This window comes from Panulirus ornatus, chromosome 66 (assembly GCF_036320965.1).
Source record: "Panulirus ornatus isolate Po-2019 chromosome 66, ASM3632096v1, whole genome shotgun sequence".
Classification (NCBI taxonomy): Eukaryota; Metazoa; Arthropoda; class Malacostraca; order Decapoda; family Palinuridae; genus Panulirus; species Panulirus ornatus.
This window is the reverse complement of record NC_092289.1, coordinates 3,944,504-3,965,184: the sequence shown is the minus strand read 5'-3', so window position 1 is coordinate 3,965,184 and position 20,681 is coordinate 3,944,504. Positions and strand designations below refer to the sequence as shown.

General features: G+C 41.1%; 1 protein-coding gene across 1 annotated transcript in view; it reads left to right on the top strand.

The window, feature by feature from the left end:
* LOC139746917 (uncharacterized) overlaps nucleotides 1-20,681 on the top strand; it is a 95,718-nt gene that overhangs the window by 72,401 nt on the left and 2,636 nt on the right. Inside the window, exons 11-15 of the mRNA XM_071658589.1 lie at nucleotides 6,495-6,603; nucleotides 7,449-7,559; nucleotides 9,148-9,392; nucleotides 9,963-10,270; nucleotides 17,867-18,173. Of these exons, the coding sequence (XP_071514690.1) occupies nucleotides 6,495-6,603; nucleotides 7,449-7,559; nucleotides 9,148-9,392; nucleotides 9,963-10,270; nucleotides 17,867-18,173 (1,080 nt within the window). The remainder of the gene's footprint in view (nucleotides 1-6,494; nucleotides 6,604-7,448; nucleotides 7,560-9,147; nucleotides 9,393-9,962; nucleotides 10,271-17,866; nucleotides 18,174-20,681) is intronic.

Sequence of the window (20,681 nt, the reverse complement as noted above, 5' to 3'; positions counted from 1 at the left end):
AAATCCTAGAAAGGACATAAAAAGTTCGCTAAAGGTTTGCCTTGAGCCATAAAGCTTGTGGTCCAGATGAACTTATCCATATATCACTTAAAAAGGGTAAAGTACCGAGGCAGTTGTATAGAGTGCAAATTTCAAACTTCTGAAGAAATGAGAACGGGAAGTTGCAAACATTGAACTACATTGTGATGAATGGGTTCAGTGACATACCGAAAAAGATAATAAGAGTGCAAAAGAATGGCTCCTTGCAAAATAGGAACTAGTGTAAGAAACAACATGGGTTAAGGGAAAGAATGTCGTGTGTAAGAAACCTGTTAAACTTCTATAAAGGTCCCGCAACGGATTTATATATATATATATATATATATATATATATATATATATATATATATATATATATGTCATCTGGACTGCTTGAAAGCATTTGAAACTGTACCATATAGGAAACGGGCAAAAAAGCTGGATATGCAGGCAAGAAGAATAAGGTGGAAGAGGGGAGGGTGTTCCTTTGATGGAATGAAAATGCCTTAGTCAAGGGAATGCACTGTGCATGTTAGAGGAACCCTCGTATATTAGGGTCACCAGTGGCATTCTGTAGGGTTTAGTCCTATTGTCATTGTTCTTAATCTATGTAAGTGAATTGCTAGAGCGACAGGATTAGTACGTATGTTTTCAGATAATGCTAAGGTTTTAAGGGAATTCAAAAAAGATATGAGAATTGCCCAAACTCGCAAGGTAATCTCCCAAGTTAGTATCATACATGGTTATTGATTTTTAATCCAAGTAAATGATAGTTACTGAAAGGCAATGAAGGGAATCGGCATGAATGTAACTTGAACTGCAGGGATTTGTTTGGGAGACTTCGAGATCTACGTTGTACATTATCTAGCCAGAGCCTCGTCTTTACTCTAAAGGGTGCAAATTATGTCGGCAAATATGATTTTTAAGAACAGTGATAAGGAAATATTCAGGAAACTGTTGACATCATACCTAAGGCCAAAACTAGATGCTGCTTCTGTTTGATCAACGCACTTAAAGAATCACAGAAGTAATGGAGAAGGTACAGAGGAAGGCAACAAAAGATGTGTGCCGAGGTATGATAAGAGGTTAGGAACCATAGCTTTGCCTGGATTTATAGTGGTGGTCAAGGCTGCCTGAATCTAAAGGGGAGGCCACAGCTGCCTAGCTGACCAGTGGTTGTCTGGAAAAGAGAAGGGTATGGGGGTGACCTTCAAGTTGATAGCAGAAGTAGGTGGGAACATTTAGACAGGACCATTAGGTAGAGGTAGTAGACAGGACCATTAGGTAGATACATTACGTGGTTGTAGACAGTAGGAACATTAGGTAAGAGCCTCAGCAAACACTGCGATTGAGTTGCCCTCTGCCTGTGGCTTGTTAAGGGTGAGGTACTAATGGCTGAGAAGCGGCACTCGAGTCAACTAATTATGGAGTCTGTATTGCCATGGCCACCCCTTTGAGGGAGTTCCAGTTGGAATAGGCGTCAGAGATATAAATAGATATAACTTATAAATCAATATAATTACGTCAGTAATGACCAGTTCTTCGATAGAGGCCATGATAACCTAACCAGAGACCATAATATGAATTACGGTTGAAGCTTTTTAGGAAAAATGGAAAGTACTTTTATAGTATAACAGTAATGGGGTTGCATGTGTGTGTATAACTCCCTCCCCATAATGTACAAAATCGGATAAGAAATATGGCAGTCTCCGACATACCCAACAAAAATTAGATTGAGAAACAGATTTGAAGTATACAATAACGGAGAAGGTACAGAGTGGGGGAAGGGCATTGCAGACGGTCCCATATACTAAACAGAGCTGAGTTACAGTGAAAAATTAAGAGGCCATGCCTTTTCCACCATGGGAGAGAGAAAAGGGCGACGGGATCACAACCTTAAGTTCCTAAACTAGTTTGATTGTCAACATTGTGACAGTATCTCGAAAAATGGAGACCAGAGGTTCTACTCTATATCGTCAACTGACAGTGATTATATAGCTTCGTCGAAGGTGGCTTGCTGCTTCCAATTATACCAATTACAGGCGAGTACTTTTCCAAAAGAAGGAATAGGGAAGGGGGCCAAGAGAGGATTTTTTCCTTTAAGGCTCAGTCATATGCTCTTGACGCTACCTCGCTAATGCGGGAAACGGCGATCAAGTATAATTAAGGAAATAAGTACATGTATATGAATTTACATGTCTCCCCCCAAAATGCACACCTTACCGTCTGAAAGTGAACATTAAACTGAAATACAAATATTTTAACAGTCTTCGCTTAACATGCTTGTAGATCAGTTTTGTTGTACATGAAACACTTATTTGCGTGTGGACAACTGTCGCAAGGCCAATAATTTCCAAATTTGCCAAGTTTTTGTTTTATGAATTTTCAAAAGGGTTTAACTTTGATGGTTAACATTGCTGTTAATATCTGCAGTGAGTGGCCGCCTTAATATGTTCCTCCGCGGATTAATGGATGGCAGGACTTCCAGCAGTGAAAATTAATCATGATATGGTTTTTCTTCGTGAACACTTACTTTACTCCACGGACCAATGCCTGAAAACTTAAGTCTCCAACTTTTCGTAGGAGTGAACAATACTGCTTTCTCAGGCGCCTTAGGTTGACACGAAATATAACCATCAAAATTTTATTAAGAATTCAACTATTACTATTATTATTATTACTAGAATTCAATAAGCGTCATACAAAAAAAAATGTCATTTGAATCATTTGGCACCTTGGCTCCATATTTGATTGTATAGTCAGGGAAACCTTAACAGTTAATGTAGGTAATCATTAACACTGCAGGTGAGGGTAAGGAAGAAAATTTAGGACAAGGTCCATCCAGTTCCATTTCAGGCTCTGCCTTTTTGTCAGCCAACATGATCACCCATTTCACAAAACACAAGCTTTGAATTACACCATTGGTTTTGTACCCGGAAAATACCACGAGTCAAAATGTAGGGCTGCACACATACCCTCGCCCAGGTAGACCACGGAAACGTCTCCATACAGTACTTTGTGAAGTAAAACTCAGCCTGAGTTCAGACTTCAGAACATCACAACGATGTATTTGCTACAGCCGTCTGCTTTTCGCATGGGCCCGCCCGGGTTCGATCCTTGGGTCGGTCAAGTTGATTCACACCAAACTCAGGTGTTTGTTCTCCCCTTGAGAATGGTCGATAAGTGACCTCTTAGATTAGCCTGGTGTGTGTGTGTGTGTGTGTGTGTGTGTACAAAGGAGAGTAAAGACATGGTACATATCAAGTTTTAAAAGACGGGTTGTGTGAAACTTTATCCTCGTAAAACAAAAAAATGGTGATCACATTAGCTGACCCACTTCGGCACCCCCGGCTGCTCGTTACTAAAACAAAGCCGTGCCTGTCTGTCACTTGGTTTTTGCCAGTGTACATGTGTGTGCACGAGGAGGGGGATAGTTACGACAGGCGATGAGTGAGTGGTTTAATGGTTATTGCCCTCTAGATCCCAATGAAGTCATCATTCATGGTTCTATATTTGAACTTTTAATATACATGGTAATCTGCATTATTGAGGGACTAACAATAACTTTTGTTATGATGATGAAGTAAGGTGTTGAATAAATTCGTGTAATATATCACTTATTTTTATCAATTATAGTTCGGTATCACATCATAACCTAGGTGCATGGAAAATTTGCATGTTATTCATCAATTTACCCATCGAGAAGTGGTAGTTTTCGTTACCCATCAATTTCACATATGACTCATCCATATACGGATGTCCTGGCCTGATATATATCTTCATCGACCAGGAACCTGCTGATCTTCATGGCGTGTCCCCACTACTGACCCACTTGTAAAGTGCGTGTGGCGGTAGCCATAGTGAGCCACACTTTACCACAACAAACTTAAATGCAACTTGATACACTTAGGGCGTAGGGGGCTATTTTTTTTTTTTTTTTGTTGCAGACAGATGATGCTAATGGTGGTCATAATGACAGAACTTTTATGGTAATACAATGACGATAGTGATAATGATTATGCTAATTATGATGGTTTTCATTAACGTATTAACTTAGTTATTTACTGCTTCTACTACTACTGTCATTATTATCATTATTATTACTAGTAGTAGTAGTAGAAGCAGCAGTGGTAGGAGCAGAAGTAGCAATTTTTTTATTATAATTTTTTAGGGATTATGGAGAAAAGTTACATGAGGGAGCAGGAAGCTGCAAGTCCTCTCCTCCTCCTGTATTATTCATATATCACGATGGAGATTGTAAATCAACAGAACCTAATTGTCATTCATAACTTTTTAACGGGAAAAATGATATATAGAATCAGAACTATTTATTTACGAATGTACATTTCAGTTTTCTTTAAAAGATAAAGAATGAACACAGTTGGGATATGTCGTCAAACCCCATTCATCTCTTCCTGACGCTACCTCGCTAAAGGGGGAAACTGCGAACAAGTTTGTGGGGAAAAAGAAAAACATAATCATTATTAATTTTCAGCGGAATGGTGCATATTGTGATTAACCAATCAAGTGGCACAATATATCCTCTAAGTCATATAAACAGAGGAAGTCATATATTTTAGTGATAGGTTAGACAGAGGTAGCATGACAATGGATGTCCCTCCTCCTTGGTTACTCCCACACAGTTTATCTGGGGCCACTCTCGCTCACGTTCATAAAACTCAGAAAATATACATTTTTTTTGTCAGTGTGTAGCACTTACCCCTCGCCAAGTAAATTATGGTCTTTTGAGATGTTGATGCGTGCAAGTCCCAATGTAATAATGATCAGCTTCTCATGCTAAGTGATCTGGTCTTATGGTATTATTAACCCGTAATGACAGTAGTTCATTATGTATGCAAGTGTCTGTGGTGTGGAGTCGGGAGTGTAAGGTGTGTGCGTGTGACCTGTGTTTATATGTTTGTTGCCCAGTGACCAGTGTTTGTGGCTAGGCTTGGGGAGACCAGCCACACCCCTTCCCCACGCACACACTCCCACCTCCCAATCTTCCTCGCCGAACATACTAATGCACACAACCATCTTGAAACTACCTCCATATACTGTCTCCTGACTCTACCTTCACTAACTGCCTCTAGGCACTACCTCCGTATACTGCCTCCTGACGTTACCTCCACATACTGCCTCCTGGCACTACTCCCTCTGACTCCGCCTTCACATACTGCCTCGAAACATCATCATCTACTGCCCTCAGTTTCTACCTCTATATACTGTCTAATGACACTGTCTCTGCATACTGCCTTGAGGTACTTCCTCTACATACTGCCTCCTGACACCTCCACAGACTGCTTCTTGACACTACCTCTTTATACTGCCTCCTGGCATCACCTTTACAAACTGCCCCCAGATGTTTCCTCTACACACTGCCTCCAGACACTACCTCTACATACTGCCTCCTGACACTACCTCTGCATATTACCACTTGGCACTACCTCTACATATTGCCTCTTGACACTTCCTCTACATATTGCCTCCTGACTACATACTGCCTCCTGACACTACATCTACATGCTGCCTCCTGAAACCACCTCTACATACTGCCTCCTGACACCACCTCTAGATACTGCCTCCTGACAATATCTCTATGTACTGCCTCCTGAGACTACCTCTACATACTGCCTCCTGACACCACCTCTACATACTGCCTCTTGACACTACCTCTACATACTACCTCCTGACAGTACCTCTGCATACTACCTCCTGACAATACCTCTACATCCTACCTCCTGACAATACCTCTATGTACTGCCTCCTGAGACTACCTCTACATACTGCCTCCTGACACTACCTCCAGACTTTACCTCCTTATGCTTCCCTTTAACACTGCCTCCACATATTCCCTCCCTGACACTACTGCCACATACTGCCCCCTTACATTACCTCTACATACTCCCCCTTACACTACCTCCGCATATTCCCCCATACTGCCCCCTTACACAACCACCACATATTTCCCCATACTGCCCTCTTACTCTACCTCCACGTATTTCTTATGACACTACCTCTATATATTGCCCCCTTACATTACCTCCACATATTTCCCCCTGACACTATCTCCACATACTGCTTCAGGCACTACTTCTACATACTTTCCCTTGGCACTACCCCCCACATAATGATATCATCAGATGCTACCTCCACATATTTCCCCAGATACTACCTCCACATACTGCCTTCTGACATTACCTCCTCGAACTGCTCCTTGATACTACCTCCACATGTTGACCCCCGATGCCACCTCTATATGTACTCCCTGACACTACCTCAACATATTCCCCTCTGTCATTACCTCCACGTACTGCCCCCAGACACTTCCTCCACATGTTCCCACTAGACACTACCTCCCCATTATGCCCATTGACACTACCCACACAGGAAACCTCCTCCTGCCCCTCACTTCCCTTAACATGTCATATATCATTGTAAGTGTTGTTTGTGTGGGTATGTGTCTGTATATACAGTTCTGGGAGGTGATCAGCGATGAACATGGCATCAATCCAGATGGTATCTATGAGGGACAACATGAACTGCAGCTGGAGAGGGTCAACGTGTACTATAACGAGGCACAAGGTAATTTGATTACTTTTATTTCTGACATATTCTCTTACTTCTGATTGGCTCTGGTATTATATACTCATCACACATCCTTCACTGCTGAGTCCATTTGCATCTTACCCACTCTATCCTTCCTTTCACTGTTGAGTCCACTCATTGCTTACCCACCTCTATTTCATCCTTCTCCCTGCTGAATCCACTGAGTGCTTACCCACCTATCACTCATCCCTCTCACAGATGAGCCAAGTCACTGCTTATCCACCTATCACTCATCCCTCTCTGATGAGTCCAGTCAGTGCTTACCCACTTATCACTCATTCCTAATACTTCTTACTCACCAACCACTCCTCCCTCTCACTGCTTAGCCTTTTCATTGTGTGGTTATAGGAGGGAGGTTAATCAGATATTGCTATGGTTGCAGGAGGGAAGTTATTTAAATATTGCTAAGGTTGCAGAGGGGAAGTTTACTAGATACTTTGATGGTTTTAGGAAGTAAGTTAATTAGATATTCCTATGGTTTTAGGAAGAAAGTTGATTAGATACTGCTGTGGTTGCAGGAGGGAAGCTGATTAGATATTATGGTTGTCGGAGGGAAGGTGATTAGGTATTGCTATGGCTGCAGGAGGGAAGTTAATTAGCTTCTGCTATAGTTGCAGAAGGGAAGTTGATTAGATATTGCTGTGGTTGTGAGATGGAATTCAATTAGATTTTGCTGTTTTTGTAGGAAGGAAGATAAGTTGATAGTGCTGTGGTTACAGAAGGGAAGCTAATTAGATATTGCTATAGTTGTAGGAGGGAAGTTAATTAGATACTGCTGTTATTGCAGGATGGAAGTTAATTAGATACTGCTGTTGTTGCAGGAGGGAAATTTGTCCCACGAGCCATATTAGTGGATCTGGAGCCTGGAACCATGGACTCCATAATGTCATCCACCTATGGCAGGTTCTTTAAACCAAACAACTACATATTTGGTGAGCACCTCAGTTACCTTATGTATCGTTAGAAATATTTTCTCATATCATAACTGTTTCTAATGTCTTCTTAAAGTGATCAAAACTACCTTACTGCACTACACTCAGGGAATGAGTTATATAACAAGCTCTTAGAGTATGAATGAATTTACTTGCATTCCAAGCTTCTCTTCATTTGTATCAAGTAAGTAAAATGAGATTATATATTTTTGTCTAAAGCTTGTAAAAGTTTGAGTAGTAGTTGAATTTGGGTAACAGATAATGCTGGAGGAGAATGAACCTATTATACACCCAAATATTTAATTGCAGACTAACTTATAAGAATAACTTGGGTGGATATTGTTGTGCCAAACATATTTATTTCAATATAGAGTTGAATTTGATATTTTGAAACTAGACAGAGAGAAACAAGGGAAACTTAGAAAGAAAAATAAGGAGAAATTGCATTTTAGCAAAGAGGAATTTAATAGTTTATTACTTCTCCATTCTTAGATGTTGCATAGGTCTGAAATGAGAAAGGAAATAAGTTCAGTATGAGGAAGGAAATGAGTATTATAAAGAGAAAGGAAGGGAGACTGACCTGAAGTGTGCAATCATCTGCATGAGAGTGAATAGGGTTATAAGCTGAAGGAAGATCAATAATAGAGAGCAGAAAGAGAGTAGGTAATAATGTAGTACCCTCAGGAACACTACTGTTGATAGGATAAGAGTGGGAAGTCACTCCTTTGATAACTGTTGGAATGGGAAGGCCAGAGAAGAAGCTAGGTATTAGGGAACAAAAAGAAGCAGAGAAGCCAAAGGAAGGGAGTTTAGAAAGCTTAGGTTTATGCCACACTTTGTCAAATGCTTTAGGGATGACAAGTACCACAACAGAAGTTCCACCAAAATTCATGGGAGAAGAGTACCAGAGGTGATTCACATATGAGAGATCATCAGTGGACCTTGCATTACTAAATCTGTAGTAGTGGTCAGAAAGAAGAGAATGGGATTCTAAAGGGTTTAAGAAAGGGAGAGTTAAGGGGAGTTTCAAAGATTCTGGAGATAGCAGGTGAGAGTAATGAGGCAAAAATTAGTGGAATAGAAATGGTATCTTTTCTCAAAAATAGGCTGCAACAAGGCATGCTTTTATGAAAGAAAGATGTGGCTCATTGAATTAGTTTTGTAATATGGTCATTCCCTATTACAGATCCAGTTTTACCTCCATAAAGTTCATTCTACCTAAGGATAACTCTTGAAATATTAGGATCAGTAACAACCGCATAATTCCTGGTTGAAGCATGTTGGCTTCTACAGGAAGATGCTGAATTTTACTTCAAGATCCAGTGGGAGTTCTTATCCTCTTCTTTGTAACTAAATAATGATGACTAAGTAGTGACTTCCAAAATGAACTGCCTCATCTTATGCATCATGTCGTAACATCATTGCATAAACAAAAATATGGATCAATATTCATAGTAATGGACTAACACCAAATCCCATAAATTGACTTCATGAAATCATACGTTTTTTATCTTTAGTGTTTAGCTACATTACTAATGTGTATAAAGCACATTGTCAGGGTGTTATCAAGCTAAACCAACTTATTTAGGTCAGAGTGGTGCTGGCAACAACTGGGCTAAGGGCCACTACACAGAGGGTGCAGAGCTGGTGGATGCAGTGATTGATGTAGTGAGAACCGAAGCAGAGAACTGTGACTGTTTACAGGGATTTCAGCTGAAGCATTCTCTGGGAGGTGGAACTGGCTCTGGCATGGGCACACTCCTCATTGCTAAGATTCGGGAAGAGTACCCAGACAGGATCATGAACACCTTCTCTGTTATGCCCAGTCCTAAGGTGAGTTGATGTTGCAAAGAATGCTGTCCACTTTAAGTGTCATCTTGTGCTCAAGAGACAGGTGCATTTAAACTGTTATAGTCAGCAAACCTTCTGTATATCAAGAACGACTAAATTTTATTGTTATATTCACTGTAACCTTTACATTGCATATATAGGATATAAGTGTCAGACATAATTACCTATTTGTACTGTATGGGGTTTTAGTTTTACATTTATAGGCTCCCATCTCTTGAACATTCTCTACCATCATGTATAGTGTCTTGATTAACTATGTCCTTAGTCATTCTTTTCCATTCAGTCACTACTCTTAAAACATAAAAGTATGTCTGTACATCCTTTTTACCAAGTTCCTTACTTAATTTCATATTATGAGACTTTGATAACATGTTAGGGACAATGTCAACTCCCAGGTCTTACTCATGTATACAGTGAGATATATGTTTATGTAGAGAGGTAAACCCAGCAGTCATTGAGATGGGCTGCACACTCATGAATCTTTAAACAGCCATAGAATTTATTTTACATTGTGTCCCATATTTCTACTGACCAACATTATTTTTTTTCCAGGTGTCTGACACTGTTGTAGAGCCATACAATGCCACCCTTTCTGTACATCAGCTTGTTGAAAACACAGATGAAACTTACTGTATAGACAATGAGGCACTTTACGATATTTGCTTTAGAACTCTAAAGCTTACTACTCCAACCTATGGTGACCTGAACCATCTTATATCTCTGACTGTGTCTGGTATTACTACTTGCCTTCGGTTCCCTGGACAGCTGAATGCTGACTTGAGGAAGCTGGCTGTCAACATGGTGCCATTCCCTCGACTTCATTTTTTTATGCCTGGCTTCGCACCGCTCACTGCTCGAGGGTTTGTCTCAGGAGCTAGTATGAAGTGGAATGGAAGGATCTTTATTGTTGAACATTGCCATGATACTTTTAATCTTTTGTGCACTGGAATCAGCTGCTGATGCTCTGGTTAAATACCTCTTAATATGGCTATATGAGGAACAGTTGTTGAAATACACATATGGTTCTACTAACTTGTTACTTTGTACAAATGAGATTCTCTTTTGAGACAAAGATCATCACTGTTTTAGCATTTCTTCCATTGTAAGCAGGATCAGACCCAGCTCTTGCACTACATATGTGATAACTTCATCACATAAAGTCATTTATAATTTTTTTTTTTCTTTGTCGCTGTCTCCCGCGTTTGCGAGGTAGCGCAAGGAAACAGACGAAAGAAATGGCCCAACCCACCCCCATACACATGTATATACATACGTCCACACACGCAAATATACATACCTACACAGCTTTCCATGGTTTACCCCAGTCGCTTCACATGCCTTGATTCACTCCACTGACAGCACGTCAACCCCGGTATACCACATCGCTCCAATTCACTCTATTCCTTGCCCTCCTTTCACCCTCCTGCATGTTCAGGCCCCGATCACACAAAATCTTTTTCACTCCATCTTTCCACCTCCAATTTGGTCTCCCTCTTCTCCTCGTTCCCTCCACCTCCGACACATATATTCTCTTGGTCAATCTTTCCTCACTCATTCTCGCCATGTGCCCAAACCATTTCAAAACACCCTCTTCTGCTCTCTCAACCACGCTCTTTTTATTTCCACACATCTCTCTTACCCTTACGTTACTTACTCGATCAAACCACCTCACACCACACATTGTCCTCAAACATCTCATTTCCAGCACATCCATCCTCCTGCGCACAACTCTATCCATAGCCCACGCCTCGCAACCATACAACATTGTTGGAACCACTATTCCTTCAAACATACCCATTTTTGCTTTCCGAGATAATGTTCTCGACTTCCACACATTCTTCAAGGCTCCCAGAATTTTCATTTATAATTATGTTATATATATATTTATTTAAGAATACTTCCCACGTATTCCCTGCATGTCGTAGAAGGCGGCTAAAAGGGGAGGGAGTGGGTGGCTGGAAATCCTCTCCTCTCTTTTTTTTTAATTTTCCAAAAGAAGGAACAGAGAAGGGGGCCAGGTGAGGATATTCCCTCAAAGGCCCAGTCCTCTGTTGTTAACGCTACCTTGCTGATGTGGGAAATGGTGAATAGTATGAAAGAAAAGAAAGAAAGATATATATATATGACTTTTATTTCATAAGAAAAGTATCCAGAGGAGGTATGGCACAAGTTTGTAGAATGGAAACACGTTGATGGAGTTTTATATGTGTAAGTTGGCTGCTAGATTGATACAGTAATATGCAAGAACCAAAATCACTGGGAAAGACTTCCCAGTTAGGCATCTTTTAAGTAGAAAGCAGTGGGGCATTTCTTCCTGTGGCCCTTTTGCCTGGCTCAGCACTAAAAGGCTGCACATTTACCCCATGGGACAGAACCACATGGCAACCTGTCTGAAAAAATATTTGGGTGCTTTTCACATTTTGCTGTTCCTATGAAACTTACTTGAAAAGATGCCTTGCTTCTCAGGATAACTTTCTAGATAGGAATAACTGAGTTTTATACGAGAATGATATGGAAATTATCATCTTGGTATCTGTTACTGTACTTTCTTTAAAAAAAAAATGTTAGTGAAATTCCCCAGAGATAAGACACATAGTTATCTGCTCTGACCATAAATCCATTAGTTTCCTCTGACATTCTGTATTTGTGTTTGAAACTTAAACTTCCAGTCACTGAGAATGCAAAATCAAATGAGATCCAAGCTGAGTTTATGATATTGACTCGCTTCATCGACCCTCAGTTTATGTTCAAAGATGTAGTCCACATACACATGTATATACATACACGTCCACACACGCAAAATACATAACTATACATCTCAATGTACACATATATATACACACACAGACATATACATATATACACATGTACATAATTCATACTGTCTGCCTTTATTTGTTCCCATCGCCACCCCGCCACACATGGAATACAACCCCCTCCCCCCTCATGTGTGCGAGGTAGTGCTAGGAAGACACCAAAGGCCCCATTCGTTCACACTCAGTCTCTAGCTGTCATGTAATAATGCACCGAAACCACAGCTCCCTTTTCACACCCAGGCCCCACACAACTTTCCATGGTTTACCCCAGATGCTTCACATGCCCTGGTTCAATCCATTGACAGCACGTCAACCCCGGTATACCACATCGTTCCAATTCACTATTCCTTGCACGCCTTTCACCCTCGTGCATGTTCAGGGACCGATCACTCAAAATCTTTTTCACCCCATCTTTCCACCTCCAATTTGGTCTCCCACTTCTCCTCGTTCCCTCCACCTCTGACACATATATCCTCTTTGTCAATCTTTCCTCACTCATTCTCTCCATGTGACCAAACCATTTCAAAACACCCTCTTCTGCTCTCTCAATCACACTCTTTTTATTTCCACACATCTCTCTTACCCTTACATTACTTACTTGATCAAACCACCTCACACCACATATTGTCCTCAAACATCTCATTTCCAGCACATCCACCCTCCTGCGCACAACTCTATCCATAGCCCACACCTCGCAACCATACAACATTGTTGGAACCACTATTCCTTCAAACATACCCATTTTTGCTTTCCAAGATAATGTTCTCGACTTCCAAACATTCTTCAATGCTCCCAGAATTTTCGCCTCCTCCCCCACCCTATGATTCACTTCCACTTCCATGGTTCCATCCGCTGCCAGATTCACTCCCAGGTATCTAGAACACTTTACTTCCTCCAGTTTTTCTCCATTCAAACTTACCTCCCAATTGACTTGACCCTCAACCCTACTGTACCTAATAACCTTGCTCTTATTCACATTTACTCAACTTTCTTCTTTCACACACTTTACCAAACTCAGTCACCAGCTTCTGCAGTTTCTTACATGAATCATCCACCAGCGCTGTATCATCAGTGAACAACAACTGACTCACTTCCCAAGCTCTCTCATCCACAACGGACTGCATACTTGCCCCTCTTTCCAAAACTCTTGCATTCACCTCCCTAACAACCCCATCCATAAACAAATTAAACAGCCATGGAGACATCACACACCCCTGCCGCAAACCTACATTCACTGAGAACCAATCACTTTCCTCTCTTCCTACACGTACACATGCCTTACATCCTCGATAAAGACTTTTCACTGCTTCTAACAACTTGCCTCCCACACCATATATTCTTAAAACCTTCCACAGATCATCTCTATCAACTCTATCATATGCCTTCTCCAGATCCATAAATGCTACATACAAATCCATTTGTTTTTCTAAGTATTTCTCACATACATTCTTCAAAGCAAACACCTGATCCACACATCCTCTACCACTTCTGAAACCACACTGCTCTTCCCCAATCTGATGCTCGGTACATGCCTTCACCCTCTCAATCAATACTCTCCCATATAATTTACCAGGAATACTCAACAAACTTATACCTCTGTAATTTGAGCACTCACTCTTATCCCCTTTGCCTTTGTACAATGGCACTATGCAAGGATTCCGCCAATCCTCAGGCACCTCACCATGAATCATACATACATTAAATAACCTTACCAACCAGTCAACAATACAGTCACCCCCTTTTTTAATAAATTCCACTGCAATACCATCCAAACCTACTGCCTTGCCGGCTTTCATCTCCCGTAAAGCTTTTACTACCTCTTCTCTATTTACCAAATCATTTTCCCTAACCCTCTCACTTTGCACACCACCTCGACCAAAACACCCAATATCTGCCACTCTATCATCAAACACATTCAACAAACCTTCAAAATACTCACTCCATCTCCTTCTCACATCACCACTACTTGTTATCACCTCCCCATTAGCCCCCTTCACTGAAGTTCACATTTGCTCCCTTGTCTTACGCACTTTATTTACCTCCTTCCAGAACATCTTTTTATTCTCCCTGAAATTTAATGATACTCTCTCACCCCAACTCTCATTTGCCCTCTTTTTCACCTCTTGCACCTTTCTCTTGACCTCCTGCCTCTTTCTTTTATACCTCTCCCACTCATTTGCATTTTTTCCGTGCAAAAATCGTCCAAATGCCTCTCTCTTCTCTTTCACTAATAATCTTACTTCTTCATCCCACCACTCACTACCTTTTCTAATCAACCCACCTCCCACGCTTCTCATGCCACAAGCATCTTTTGCGCAAGCCATCACTGCTTCCCTAAATACATCCCATTCCTCCCCCACTCCCCTTACCTTTTTTGTTCTCACCTTTTTCCATTCTGTACTCAGTCTCTCCTGGTACTTCCTCACACACGTCTCCTTCCCAAGCTCACTTACTCTCACCACTCTCTTCACCCCAACATTCTCTCTTCTTTTCTGAAAACCCCCACAAATCTTCACCTTCGCCTCCACAAGATAATGATCAGACATCCCTCCAGTTGCACCTCTCAGCACATTGACATCCAAAAGTCTCTCTTTCGTGTGTCTATCAATTAACACGTAATCCAATAACGCTCTCTGGCCATCTCTCCTACTTACATACGTATACTTATGTATATCTCACTTTTTAAACCAGGTATTCCCAATCACCAGTCCTTTTTTAGCACATAAATCTACAAGCTCTTCACCATTTCTATTTACAACACTAAACACTCCATGTATACCAATTATTCCCTCACCTGCCACATTACTCACCTTTGCATTCAAATCGCCCATCACTATAACCCAGTCTTTTGCATCAAAACCACTAACACACTCATTCAGCTGTTCCCAAAACACTTGCCTCTCATGATCTTTCTTCTCATGCCCAGGTGCATATACACCAATAATCACCTATCTCTCTCCATCAACTTTCAGTTTTACCCATATCAATCTAGAATTTACTTTCTTACACTCTATCACATACTCCCACAACTCCTGATTCAGGAATAGTGCTACTCCTTCCCTACCACTCTTCCCCTTTACCCTTGAGCTTCGTTTCACTCAGAGCCAAAACATCCAGGTTCCTTTCCTCAAACATACTACCTATCTCTCCTTTTTTCTCATCTTGGTTACATCCACACACATTTAGACACCCCAATCTGAGCCTTCGAGGAGGATGACTCCTTCTTCTGTTTCCCCTTTTAGAAAGTTAAAATACAAGGAGGGGAGGGTTTCTGGCCCCCCGCTCCCGTCCCCTTTAGTCGCCTTCTACGACACGTGAGGAATGCATGGGAAGTATTCTTTCTCCCCTATCCCCAGGGATAATATATAATATATAATATATATATATAGGTTTGGATGGTATTGCAACGGAATTTATTAAAAAAGGGGGTGACTGTGTTGTTGACTGGTTTGTAAGGTTATTTAATGTATGTATGACTCATGGTGAGGTGCCTGAGGATTGGCGGAATGCGTGCATAGTGCCATTGTACAAAGGCAAAGGGGATAAGAGTGAGTGCTCAAATTACAGAGGTATAAGTTTGTTGAGTATTCCTGGTAAATTATATGGGAGGGTATTGATTGAGAGAGTGAAGGCATGTACAGAGCATCAGATTGGGGAAGAGCAGTGTGGTTTCAGAAGTGGTATAGGATGTGTGGATCAGGTGTTTGCTTTGAAGAATGTATGTGAGAAATACTTAGAAAAGCAAATGGATTTGTATGTAGCATTTATGGATCTGGAGAAGGCATGTGATAGAGTTGATAGAGATGCTCTGTGGAAGGTATTAAGAATATATGGTGTGGGAGGCAAGTTGTTAGAAGCAGTGAAAAGTTTTTATCGAGGATGTAAGGCATGTGTACGTGTAGGAAGAGAGGAAAGTGATTGGTTCTCAGTGAATGTAGGTTTGCGGCAGGGGTGTGTGATGTCTCCATGGTTGTTTAATTTGTTTATGGATGGGGTTGTTAGGGAGGTGAATGTAAGAGTTTTGGAAAGAGGGGCAAGTATGAAGTCTGTTGTGGATGGGAGAGCTTGGGAAGTGTCAGTTGTTGTTCGCTGATGATACAGCGCTGGTGGCTGATTCATGTGAGAAACTGCGGAAGCTGAGTGACTGAGTTTGGTAAAGTGTGTGAAAGAAGAAAGTTAAGAGTAAATGTGAATAAGAGCAAGGTTATTAGGTACAGTAGGGTTGAGGGTCAAGTCAATTGTGAGGTAAGTTTGAATGGAGAAAAACTGGAGGAAGTAAAGTGTTTTGGATATCTAGGAGTGGATCTGGCAGTGGATGGAACCATGGAAGCGGAAGTGGATCATAGGGTGGGGGAGGGGGCGAAAATCCTGGGAGCCTTGAAGAATGTGTGGAAGTCGAGAACATTATCTCAGAAAGCAAAAATGGGTATGTTTGAAGGAATAGTGGTTTCAACAATGTTGTATGGTTGCGAGGCGTGGGTTATGGATAGAGTTGTGCGCAGGAGGGTGGATGTGCTGGAAATGAGATGTTTTAGGACAATGGGTGGTGTGAGGTGGTTTGATCGAGTAAGTAATGTAAGGGTGAGAGAGATGTGTGGAAATAAAAAGAGTGTGGTTGAGAGAGCAGAAGAGGGTGTTTTGAAATGGTTTGGGCACATGGAGAGAATGAGTGAGGAAAGATTGACCAAGAGGATATATGTGTCGGAGGTGGAGGGAACGAGGAGAAGTGGGAGACCAAATTGGAGGTGGAAAGATGGAGTGAAAAAGATTCTGAGTGATCGGGGCCTGAACATGCAGGAGGGTGAAAGGCGGGCAAGGAATACAGTAAATTGGATTGATGTGGTATACCGGGGTTGACGTGCTGTCAATGGATTGAATCAGGGCATGTGAAGCGCCTGGGGTAAACCATGGAAAGTTGTGTGGGGCCTGGATGTGGAAAGGGATCTGTGGTTTCGGGCATTATTGCATGAGAGCTGGAGACTGAGTGTGAACGAATGGGGCCTTTGTTGTCTTTTCCTAGCGCTACCTCGCACACATGAGAGGGGAGGGGGATGGTATTCCATCTGTGGCGAGGTGGTGATGGGAAGGAATAAAGGCAGACAGTGTGAATTGTGTGCATCTGTATATATGTATATGTCTGTGTGTGTATATATATGTGTACATTGAGATGTATGGGTATGTATATTTGCATGTGGGGACGTGTATGTATATACATGTGTATGGGGGTGGGTTGGGCCATTTCTTTCGTCTGTTTCCTTGCGCTACCTCGCAAACGCGGGAGACAACGACAAAGCAAAATAATAATAATATAAAAATATGTATATATGTGTGTGTGTGTGTGTGTGTATAGGAAATTCATCCAATTAATTCTATCTTGAAACAAGATTGGGCAGATGATTTTAGGGTTTCCATATCATGTGCTTGCTTTGTTTATGCTAAGTAAAAGATACTAAGAATCAAGAGTATTTGCAGTGAAGTAGTAGGTAACTGGAATATCATAAAACTATAATAGTTTTAGTTTTGTGTAGTATATAAGATAACTTGTATATAGTCTTTTACTGGTATTTGTTCACTGTTGTATGTAATGTACTAAAAATTTATATGGAATAAAATACTTAAAGATCCCTTTCCAACCAACAGTAGCCAACAGTTCCGTGCATTATCTGTTCCTGAGCTGGCAGCACAGATGTTTGATTCCAAGAATATGATGGCTGCTTGTCACCCAGGTCATGGTCGCTACCTCACTGTGGCTGCTGTATTCCGTGGTCGGATGTCAATGAAAGAAGTTGATGAACAAATGCTGAATATGCAGAACAAGAACTCCTCATATTTTGTGGAGTGGATCCCTAATAACGTCAAAACTGCAGTTTGTGACATTCCTCCTCGAGGATTGAAAATGTCAGGAACTTTCATTGGGAACTCCACTGCCATCCAAGAATTATTCAAGGTGAGAATGGGTTGGCATTTTTCAGTGTCTTGTAACTTTCACATATGTCCATTAGTTTTTGTGCTTGAGAATACATGCAAGGCAGCCCAAGCACTGCAGATGGACCTTGACACTCAAATTTCATATAATCTTGCAGACTATATGCCACCAACATTTTCTGCAGTCTTGGAGCTACCCAACTAGGTAGTGGAATGTAGGTAGTTTCTGCCCAAGGAATACTAGTGTCGTTACTAAGGAATGTCAGATGCCTGTAACTGTCTTACACCCTTTATGTCAGGGTTGCTGGTCTTACTTCCTACCCCATTAAAACCAAGTATCTGAGACAGTCGTTTAACATCACTCAACATGCTCAGTATGCCATTCCTCTTCAGTTTTGTTCCTTCTTCACCCATTTTTGGACCATACTTTTTCTCACAATGAATCATATTTTTCCCTAACAGCTATGACTTCATCTTTTGAAAATCAGGTTTCCTAACCCCTAGAAATATTTTAGTGAGTAGTTCTCCCTTATACTTTACTTTTGCTTAGGTAATGGGATGTCATGTAGGAAGAGACTAGAGAAAGTTGAAGTAAGAATCATTCCTGGGGAACTCCTTTGAAATGTTATAAATAAAGATGTATCAGATATCCGCATCCGCATATGCGGAACATCCACACCCACACTTGCAATCTAATAAATATCCACATCTGCATCCTTACCACACACAAAGAGGATGTGGTGGATATACAAAAGAAGACTGAAAAACAAGAATTGGTTGCACTGAGCACTTCTTATCACTCCATGATAAAGTGTTGTGGGGGAGCTGGCGTGAGTTATACGAGTCACCACACTCTGGCCGCAGTGTAGAGGAGCTTGGCTTGGGTAGGCATTGTGTCAGTTGATCAAACTGCTTGAAGTGAAATTATCAAGTTTTCCCAACCTTACTGACTTTCTTTTTTATGTACAATGGTGTCAAGAAACAGTCAAGTGTGGAAGTACTTTGTGGAACAACAAAATAACGTAGCGCAGTCTTTTGCGCAAAAAAAAATTATTCATGAAGGATGTGGAACTACATCTGTTGAAAATCATTTAAAATCAGTGCACAAAGAACAGTTTGAAAAGTTAGAAGCAGAAGAAAGAAAGAAGTTTGAGGAGAGAGACAGAAAAAACTCCTTTGGAATGAGTGAAGTCAGACATTAAACAAAGAAATATTGAAACACATTATCAGAGTGGAAAACTGTGCAATGCTTCTAAATTTGAATCAAAGAAACTGTATATTTGTGATGCAGAAATGTTAGTAATGGATAACTTACCAATTAGTCATGTTGAGGACATAGATTCATGAGACTGATGGCTAAAGCTACTCCACAATACAGGCTGAAGCAGCAAAATTTTTATTCCTCATTAATATGTAGTGACATGTATGAGTGTGGTGGAGGATGTGTGGATCAGGTGTTTGCTTTGAAGAATGTATGTGAGAAATACCTAGAAAAACAGATGGATTTGTGTGTAACATTTATGGATCTGGAGAAGGCATATGATAGGGTTGATAGAGATGCTTTGTGGAAGGTATTAAGAGTATATGGTGTAGGAGGTAAGTTGCTAGAAGCGGTGAAAAGTTTTTACCAAGGATGTAAGGCATGTGTATGAGTGGGAAAAGAGGAAAGTGATTGGTTCCCAGTGAATGTTGGGTTGGAGTAGGGGTGTGTGATGTCTCTATGGTTGTTTAATTTGTTTATGGATGGGGTTGTTAGGGAGATGAATGCAAGAGATTTGGAGAGAGGGGCAAGTATGCAGTCTGTTGTGGATGAGAGGGCTTGGGAAGTGAGTCAATTGTTGTTCACTGATGATACAGCACTGGTGGATGATTGGGTGAGAAACTGCAGAAGGTGGTGACTGAGTTTGGTAAAGTTTGTGAAAGAAGAAAGCTGGGAGTAAATGTGAATAGGAGTAAGGTTATTAGGTTCAGTAGGGTTGAGGGAAAAGTTAATTGGGAGGTAAGTTTGAATGGAGAAAAACTGGAGGAAGTGAAGTGTTTTAGATATCTGCAAGGGATTTAGCAGCAGATGGAACCATGGAAGGGAAAGTGAGTCATAGGGTGGGGGAGGGTGCGAAGGTTCTGGGAGCGTTGAGGAACGTATGGAAGGTGAGAACATTATCTGAGAGCAAAAATGGGTATATATGGAGGAATAGTGGTTCTAACAATGTTATATAGTTGCGAGGCATGGTCTATAGATAGGGTTGTGTGGAGGTGGGTTGATGTGTTGGATATGAAATGTTTGAGGACAATATGTGGTGTGAGGTGTTTTGATTAAGTAATGAAAGGGTAAGAGAGATGTGTGGTAATAAAAAGAGTGGTTGAGAGAGCAGAGAGGGTGTGTTGAAATGGTTTGGTCACTTGGAGAAAATGAGTGAGGAAAGATTGACAAAGAAGATAAATGTGTCAAAGGTAGAGGGAGCGAGGAGAAGCGGGAGACCAAATTGGAGGTGGAAAGATGGAGTGAAAAAGATTTTGAGTGATTGGGGCC